General features: G+C 40.9%; 1 protein-coding gene across 2 annotated transcripts; it reads right to left on the bottom strand.

Annotated features, from left to right (window-relative positions):
* Positions 1–5780: 5780 nt before the first annotated feature.
* Positions 5781–9613, bottom strand: LOC117413807 (cbp/p300-interacting transactivator 3). Of its 2 annotated transcripts, none has more exons than XM_034023141.3 (2): positions 9419–9613; positions 5781–7850 (listed from the first exon to the last, which is right to left on the bottom strand). In XM_034023141.3, exon 2 carries the CDS (start codon positions 7830–7832, stop codon positions 7071–7073), a length of 762 nt encoding a protein of 253 aa, XP_033879032.3. In that variant the 5' UTR covers positions 7833–7850; positions 9419–9613; the 3' UTR covers positions 5781–7070. The 2 variants fall into 2 exon arrangements, with proteins under 2 accessions (XP_033879032.3, XP_058853648.1); XM_058997665.1 differs by lacking the exon at positions 9419–9613 and adding an exon at positions 8722–9062.
* Between the last annotated feature and the right edge of the window lie 239 nt (positions 9614–9852).

The raw sequence follows: 9852 nt of genomic DNA, 5'->3' as shown, positions 1-9852 counted from the left end.
AAGCCCAGAAAGGTAAGGTAAAGCCTTAAAAACCATGGTAAACTATAGTAAATGCATAGTACAACTTTGGGAAAAGCACAGAAAAATGACATATGCAAATATACTGTGGTAAATATTTCTAAAGCTGAGGAATCTAAGCCACTTTGAGGAGGCTAGGTTTCAGGCCACTGCACGGCACACCAGGGGAGACTTGGGTTTTAATACAGCAAAGTTGCCTCAAACTAGGACTCCTGGAACCAGATTTGTAGTCATAGTTCCTGAAAAAGTGGCTTTGTGTTGCCTCAGCTTGAGGGATCAACATACAGTATGTACTATAAAGTAATACAATGCCAAGGAAACAGTCACTAATGGTCTGATCTGCTGTCTATGAAACCAGTCTGTTTAAGCAGGCACTGTTTAAGGTTATGTGTGTACACCCCTTCGGTTCTTTATGGCATTTGAAGACTTGGGGAATGTCTCTTGGGAAAGTGTCAGCTATGAGTCAGCTGGCAGTGCAGTCAGCTCCCAGGAGCGAACAGGGTCGGGGCTGGCCAGATAGGGAAAGCTCCTAGGAATACCAAGTGCTGCAGTGTGTGGAGTGGGGGAGACTTCAACAGGCATGGTTTCAGTTCAGCCACAATATTACTTGGTAGGCCTCCAAACCAAGCATTACATTAATCATGTTTGAGAAAAGCATACATGAGTGAGTTTTCACTCTACAGAGACACACACACACAAGCACAAGTGCACACAACGGCCTCTATTACTACAAGTGACTGGAGATGTATTACTTCATTCGGGGAGGAAGCCCCCCCCACCCCGCACGCCCGCCCGCCCGCCACACAACACCACAGCACACCACGCCACATACACATTAAATCACCTTTCAGTTACACGCAAACTAAATATATACATTGACCTGTGGCCTCTTTTAGTTCAGTCGATTCACATCCCTCCATCTCCCTCAGTCAATTCACATCCCTCCATCTCCCTCAATCGCCACCTTTTTCAATGACTGCATGGTTATTGCCTCGTCCAAATGTGACTCTCAAATCAAGTGGGTTTGAGGCCATACGTTTCTTGTACCGCATCCCATAATTATCAGATAAATACCATTCATTTTGAATTCTGTGTTGTGGGAGTTTATCCTGAACTACTGTGTTCTAACTGGATGCTAAACAAAGGACTTGAGGAGTCCTCAAAGGACAGTGCAAGCTGTGGTCCTGAGCTAGAGAATACTGATGCCACCCCCATACCCCTCTAACCTAGAAAACGCAGGACAAGAATTACACCAACAAGCAGTGAAGCGGTAAACATGGGCATCTGCCCTATTTTATATTTCACATGGCAGTTAGAATCATAGAATCATTCTGTGATGCTAGGGAGCACTTGTCCTGGGGTCATCATAGGTATTACACTGTAGAAGGCATTCGCTGAAAAATGTATTACTTGAATTAGCCTCTTACAGAACCTATGGATGAATCAGTTGAGAAATACCCCAATTACAATACTGTAACTTGCATCACGCAAAAGCACCACACAACTGAGAGTATCTCGACTGAGCTGCAAAAGGGAAGCTCTGAAGGCGTTGCTCGCCAGTACTCTGCCAGTGCCACAATCGAGTGCCAAGGTTTCCTTGTTCATATGTGGAGGCAAGTGATTATAAAATACATACAACAAACAGAAACTCCTTCTGGTATGCTGTAAAACTGTACCAATTTGCTTATGTATCATGAATGCGCATAGGCGAACTCACAGGCTTGTGTGCGGGTCTATTTTAGAAAATAAATATTAGAAATCCATGTCTTTGATTAATGTTACTGTCTCAGTTTACCATGCTGGTGTACAACAATGCAGATTTCTAAACGTCTCAGCCTCCACGCCTTGCATTTACACTTATCTACAGCTGTGGGGGCACTTACTCTCAGACACAGGCACAGGCACATGGGCTTATACATGAATCCAAAGGATTAAACACAGTTTATCACCAAGTATAAGCCCTATTTGTGTGATTATGCAGTACTGTCAGTAGGCTGTAGCGCCACCATGGGGAGCGAGAGGGAAAATGATTCTATGTGATAAGTTTTCAAGGTGTATAAATTTTTTCTGGAGGGATGCGTGACCATTACACAATTACTACTGTCTCCTACAGGGAAGATGTGCTGTGAAATCTGTTCCCTGGCTTGGATAGTCTCTATCATTGTCAGATCTGCTGACCTGTCTATCGTTTCAGAAACTGACTTGCAACAGTTGCAGCTTTTGTTTATTGCCAAATAGGATGAGTGGTAACTTCACATATTTGTCAGTTAAAATGCTGAAACGTTTAGAATTACCCATGAAGAAACCCCACACACAGTCATGCTCTTGCCTGAGCTAGGTTTCGCCACATTAGTAAGAACACAAAGGAAACAAAACCTCACAGGCAAACTGTCACCAGCTGACACCACAGGAAGTGGCCAACTGTAGTTTTCATTGTAACTCTGCAGGCGACAGCAGTCAAGGAAGCCTTGGTATCGGCCAGGCTTTTAAAAAACAACAAGACAAATTTCCATTGGAACCTGAAGGAACATTTCCTGGAAAGGGAGCCTCAATCGGAGCACCATTATCAACCACCTTGCAGCAAACCTCTTTCACCAGGGGAGGGGTGGGTTATCCACCAATCTAATTGCGATGGTAGCCCATGTCCTACCAGCGCTAATAACTTCTAAATCATTCTTAATCCGTCTCTTGCCTGTCCCAATTAGAGTGTAACTCCCTCTGACAAATGATATTATCATTACAATTATATACTGTATGTCTCTTATTGGTTTTGAGCAGCATCCAATATTAGACAAAACAACATTTGTTAGGATAGCAACGACATATGTCCAGGGTTAGCCATCAATGTATGTCAGCATTTGAAATAATCAATGTTAATAAGGGCCCCTGCAATACGTATTAACTGGTGAAGGGCTTTTGCAAAACAACATTCTTCATCTCCAAAGAACAAGCAGGCATCCCTCAGGCCATAACAAATAAAACAGCACATATTTTTTTGTGACAGATTAATTCATTAACATCCGTAACATGCCTGGAGGACAGCACTGTTCAATCCCAGAGTCCTTTTCCAACGCCAAAGAACACCAAGGTACGCGGTCTTGCAAACAGAGTTGCATTTAAAAGAGCTGAAGGGACACATGTGGCAGCCCATTCTACACTCCAGAAACATGTGTTATCGATTACTAATGGACAGGTTTGTCAGGATGTTTTTAGGGGTGATTGTTAGATACACAAATATACTGTGTAACCTTACCCAAACACATTTGCTTGGTTTACCTAATCATGTTGTTGAAGCTGAATCACTGAGATCCTTTAAGATTCAACTTGAGAATGTTTTGAGATCAATCAGTTACTAGGAACCCCGAAGGAGCTTTGATGGGCTGAATGCCCTTCTCTCGAGGGTAAGACTTGTTCTTAGATGCGTGAAACCAGTTTGTTCAGATCATTGTTAATATGCCATTACCCGATCCAGAAAACAATACAAGACAATTACATACTGTAAAAAAACAATCAAGAGCTCAAAGGGAGCGGGAGACAGCAATGACTGGGCTTGTGCCAATGAGAGACGAGAAAAGGGAGAAATCCTTTCTTCACCAGATCAGACTGGCAGCAAGGACAGGCGCACCTGCATCCACTCTTAAGAACTACTAAAAACTTCTCACATCATTGCTCAACAATGATAAGCAGCCATGTGTCTTGTAGAACACCAGGGGGCAGTAACATTTCAGCTCTGTATTTTCTCACACACCCCAACCAAGATAAGAACAAAGAAGCCATGAGGAAAGTGTAAGGGAGGCATGGAGAAGTCTGAACATTACAACATCATTACAGTTCACATTCTCAAATTCTACTACATCAGGTCATCGTACAAACAACTTCAGGAGGTACGAAATCCTAAAGAAAACATTATAACATATTTTTAATTATTTCGCTTTTTTTATTAGAAATCTATTCAAGAATATTATTAAGAAAACAGAATCAAGTATTTTGTGTTTGTTTTAAAAGATAAGTATCTGACTGGAGTTTATTCCGCTTTCAGACAGCTAATGTGATTGTAGCTAATAAAATCGTTTGGAAAGATAATGTATAACCCTGAGCTCAAAATGAACATTTATTAACAGTTAATAAACTAAATTGCACATCTGGGACCTATATAGACAATGGAAATGCAGAAAGGAATGTTGTTAGCTACAGTCATTTTAAAAAGACCCAAATAACACAGAGAAAGAATAGCAATGTGGAGGGAGGCTGGGGATTGATAAAAAAAAAAGTTGCTTCCGAGGAATACTCGTTGTTCTTTTCTTTAAAACAATAACAAAACGAACAAAAAAAAAAAAAAAGCATTTGGTCACCTTTTCCGAAGGCACCCAAATAAAACTTGATGGAATCAAAGAAAAACCATACAGGTCAAATCCAAAGAGTAGCCAAACCTGCCCTCCCACAACAGACTTTTCTAGCCCGCCAAGCAAAATCGGACATTGCAACATGATCCGTGGTTTTATTGAGCTCAACACCCCTGCCTTCATTTTAAAATTGTGTAACCCTTACATCAGAGTCATTTGTTTTCTTGAAGTATTGCAGTCCAGCTCAAGAGGCCCAATAGGGGTTACTCAAAATCAATGCATTCTTTATTTGCTGGAAAGCCCTTGAAAAATCCCATTGGTCAACACACAGATGGAATAAAATTGGGCATTTTTACCACCTTCAGACACTTTGCACCATGTGTTCTTTTCACCATGCATTCTTACAGCACCTACCCTGGTTATTCTATAAATCAACCGCAAATGGGGGAAACCGCTCCCCAGAATCTACTGGAATGACCCTACATTGTTTAACTAACACAAAAATAAACTCTCAAACCTTTCTGATTCAAGAGAGGTTTCCGGATAAGCTCATAAGCAATCAAGTAATTACCCTTAATGCCTAAAAATGACATTAAATCATTCAAACTGCCTCATTTGTCATTTTAGTAACAAAATATTTAGCAAAATAAAGTGAAGGATAATGATACTGTAACATCATCAGCTTTGGCGTAACCTTTGAAAACTGGCGTAGAGTATAACCCAGGCTTCTAGTGTGGTAACTTCATGCTGTCGTGGGCACCAAGGTTTGCTATGCTAATGTCCAAGGGTGGTAGGGATTACTTGCAAAACCAACGCTTTTTAGGATCGCCCAATGCCAGCTGGGACTCTGCCACACAGCCGTTTGTCTTTCTTGTAAACGTGTGGAACATCTTGGGTTAGTTTTCACTATTTATTTTTTTTTACCAAAAGCGTCATGCAAACTACAGCTGTAGAAAGAACAAAGCATTTCTTACCTATAGTGACAACACATGACTAGAAGCCAGTGATTTAGCTGGCTTTACTGGCTTTACTGGAATCCGTGCACCAAATACATCTAACTCATTAGCATTATAAAGAAATGCCTAGTCAAACACTATAGCAAGTTCATTTTGCAACATGTTCTTTCCAGAAAAACTATTTGAGGAAAAGAAATGTACATTTTTATTAACGCTGAAACAAGTCGTCGAATATTCAATTGCTTCAAATGTATTCAGTGGCAAAAATGACCACGTTCACTCAACTAAATGACTGCTGTATAGAACAGTGTTTCTTTCCTAAATTGGTAATTAAGGTACCTGTGTTTTTTTCTCTTTCTATAGGAGTACAATTATGCTATAGTTTTCATTAAAATTAAAGAATATTTGAATATTCAAGCCATGTTTACACCAGCACAACATATTACAAACAACAAGAAAGTGCTCAGGTCTGTTTGATTATTAAATAAATATCAATTTTATTAATTCTGAAAATAAATACAAATGCTTTATAGGACCAAGAACTGATAAAACAAAAAAAGGAAGGGCAAGAAAGAGGGAGGGAAAAATGTAACTCTGCATTGAGACTCTTTAAATTAAGTTAAATTAACAAAGCTTTGTCTAATATAGTACCATCTGTACAATGGGAGTCTGTCGAGCGCTATTAACATGAGCCCTAGCAGTGAGCTGGGGGTGGGGGCAATGCAATCCTGATAAAGATTCCTTGTGAAGGTAATATGATCACAGGCAAGTTTTCATTGCAGTTACTCAAACAAATATAGGAGATTTCTGCTTTGGTACAGCATACCACACCAGAAAGAGCTTATTTGCTTGGCTAAATGTACAGGAAATAGTGGTTTACAAAAACAAATGCGAGCTACTGTGGCCCACCATGCTGGAAATAAGGACTGGGACCCAGGGGGATTTAGGTTCTAGAACCCAATTGAAATTTGGGGGTGGGGGTGAGTTGGGGTGGGTTGGGGTGGGGGTAGAAAAAAACAATATACATCAATTCACTTGCAAAGCTGCTTAATCCACAGTAAATTGTAATGGGATATTTCAATTATTCAGGAAATCCCCAAGTATGAACCACACCCAAGTTGTAAATCTTGAGTAGGACAGCTGGCCATTGCAGAAACTATTTTGACTATATCTGTCCCACGCATACAGTACATAGCACACATTTCTAGCTGATTCTAAAGCCACTGTGTACAGATTTTTGTACCAGTATTTGCACAGAAATTATAAAGCAAATCAACAATTCCTGTAAAGGCATCTTCAATCCCCCCTTTTCATGGGTTTGTACAGAGAGTGAGAAGTCCCACATTGCATTTTAAAGTCCAAGTTTTTGGAATTGTTGCCCCCCTCCCAAGTTTGTTCTAAATCCAAAATGAAAATCAAATGATTTAAAAAGCCCAGAGAAGCCAAATCTTTCAAGGCTGGGCAAACGACGTAGCTGTTGTGTTTGAACGTGAATCCTGCCAAGTAAGGTTACATTCATCCTTCAAAAACACAAAGGACACAAACAAAAACTATTGCATGAACTGAAATGTGCCTCAAAATATCCAACAGTCCTGAAAACAAATGGTAATCCAGTGCAAATCATTTTTATTTGTTTTTATATTACCATAAATATATAGAATTAAAAAAAAAAAAAAGATTGTCCGACATAACCCTCCCCTCCCATTTCACCCCACAACACCAACCCTTGCCTCTAAACAGCTTACCACCTCCCCTAACAGCTTATTGTGCTGGGCTGCTGTTTGCTAACAAAGTCTGAGATAAAATCAAACTCATTCTGTCCCAAAAACAGTTCGGGGAGCTCCTGTATACGGTCCAAGCCCAATTCCAAGACCAGTGAAGTCAGTACCTCCTCATCTATCAAGTCTGTATCCATGATATTCAAAGTCAGGGCAGGAGCCCCCATATGTTGCATACCCACCAACTGGTTGGGTGCCATTCTGTATTGTGGTCCAGAATTCATATGGTTCCCAGTCACGGGCATCAGAGGGTGCCCGTGGTACTGGGTGTTGAGTTTTTGCAAATGCATGCTGGCCATAAGCTGTTGTGAGGTCATCCCTCCACTCACATACTGCTGATGCTGCTGCTGTTGCTGCTGCTGCTGCTGCTGCTGCTGTGGGTGCTGGTGATGGTGGTGTTGCTGTTGCTGTTGTGGGTGGTGTTGCTGTTGGCTCTGGTTGTTGTACATAACGTTGTTAGACATCTGGTGGTGATGCCCCATCTGCCCGCCGTTCATCTGCCCTCCGTTTAGCCCTGCTATCATTCCGGGCCTCTGCCTCATAGCGGCTTCCATGTTGCTTGGAGCCCCCCCTCCGTAGTGCATCATTTGGCCGTTCGGGAGGCTCCGGAGCCCGGCTTGCTGCAGGTGGTGCTGAGGGGGTGCCTGCTGCAGGCCACCGTTCATCCCCATTCTGTAGTTGTGCAGGCCCCCGCCAACAGATCCGTGGTTCATTGGCATCATCATATGCTCGGCCATGGCTTATTCCTTGAGTCACTGCAAACAAACAATAAAACCATTTAGTAAATGAAAGTGAAAACAATGTAAAAAAAATGACAGTGACTTAAATACTTTTCTTTTGTCCCTTCTATGTTCCCTGCCTTTTGTTTAGGCAACACAGATACTGTGAAAGCATTATTTTATTGTTACTTTCTCCCCAGGGGTTTACAAAATGCCATTTTCGCTTCGGCAGGAAATAAAAGCCACAGCTAAACGATTTGACTCATTTACAAGTTTAACGATATACCATTTAATAACACTGCAAAAAAGTAGTAGGGTAACGTACAGTTGTGGTGCCATTACATAATGTTTAGAACACTAGCATTGAGGCTTTGTGTTATTAAACTGGGTCACAGAGTCACAAATCCTGTGTCTAAAATAAATAAATAAATACAATCCACACTGGGGTTTATTCTCGTACAAATATATCTATTTTTTACGCAAACACTTAAGCTTTAGACAAACCGGTTTTATCCATCCTCAGAGGACATGCTTCTGTCTGACCTAGTACAAACATACGGCGTGCCACCACGCTATCTGCTCACAAAAGGCACACAGTTTTACAAGACCGGCGCTATATCATGAATGGTTTGAAAAGCCATTTCGCCACTGTTGTTCAATACTAGTCCCTCTGCAGTTATCACCATAGTTGTTGTAATCGTTGTCACTCGCAGCTGCTTTTCACCATAATAAAACGGCTACAGAGTATCCGTATTTACAAAGCAGGCAGCCGATTGTTAGCTATCAATAGCGTAGCTATCAACGTCACCTTAATAATACGAGCTAGCTGGAAACAAAGTGCATGTTGCAAATAATTAACAGTATTATATAAGCCAGCGTGTTACGTGTAAACTATACTAAAACACACAGCGTTGTCTGGAAGCCAAGCTGCAGGCACGGTTGGTAACCAGAAGAAAGAAAAAAAAAACGTTCAATGAAACTCCCTTCTGCATATTTAAACTACATGGGTAACATTTCCTTTCTTTGCTATCAGCCATTGCTGATCTGCTGCAGTTGTGCCCCCTTGAGACATCTACCGAAAACAACGATCAGCTCCTTTGCAGAAGGCATTAACCCTTCCGCGCCCTGACTGCTGCGAATGACACCAAGTGTTCGTTACGTTATCATGTGTGTAACAAATGTGTGCAAATATAAGAAGCGTAACCCCGTTTACAAAACCCGGTTGGCATCAAATAACAATAAAAAAGAGAGTCACAATTGGCATACCGAAACTTAAGAATAGGAGCACATTATTATTACATCTTTGAATTAATAAAGCTTATGTTATACATCTGTAAAACATATTCTATATAATATAACGTGTGTGTGGTCTAAATTGTAACAAAGCAACCAAAAAATTCAAACGTTTTGCTTATTTCAAACACTTCCAAGTTTAACTTAAATGGCTCACCAGGATTTAAAAAAAAAAAAAAAAAAAAATCATACTGCACTTGCAAAAATTCCAAGGAAAAAAGCGAACAATGGAAACGCTCTGTGAAGAAACTCTCAAAGCGAGGTTATCACTTCCTCCCCCTTAATAAATCGAATAAAAACACAATACATACCAGAATACGGTGTTGCTCCAAAGTACAGTTATGGTTGTATTTTGTATAAAATCTTTACAGTAGCACCAAAAGGTTAAAAGATAAATTCCAAAGCGAAAAGCTTCATGCTCTTGGAAAAATGGAACACAAAGAGAGTTGCAACTGATCTTCAAACGAGTGTGTATTTTCTGGGTCAGCCCTGGAATTATATACGCTAAAAAGCTGAGATGGAGAAAGAGAGAGAGGAGCGAAGGCGGAGCTTTCGAGTCCCCTCCTTTCCTTTGCCGCCATTGGTCCTTCTAATCATTGTGCAAAAGTGGATTACCTCGAAAAGTCCCACTGGCCAATTAGTTCCCTCCCGTTTGTTTTTGTTTAATTTGGTTGTTGAAAAGAGGCTGGCTTAGTTTAACGGAGGTTGCCTGCTGCTTGCCCTTGAGAAACGGGAGGCGCTAGAT

The sequence above is a fragment of the Acipenser ruthenus genome, chromosome 23 (genome assembly GCF_902713425.1).
Source record: "Acipenser ruthenus chromosome 23, fAciRut3.2 maternal haplotype, whole genome shotgun sequence".
NCBI classification, from domain to species: Eukaryota; Metazoa; Chordata; class Actinopteri; order Acipenseriformes; family Acipenseridae; genus Acipenser; species Acipenser ruthenus.
This window is presented reverse-complemented; position numbering and strand designations above follow the sequence as displayed.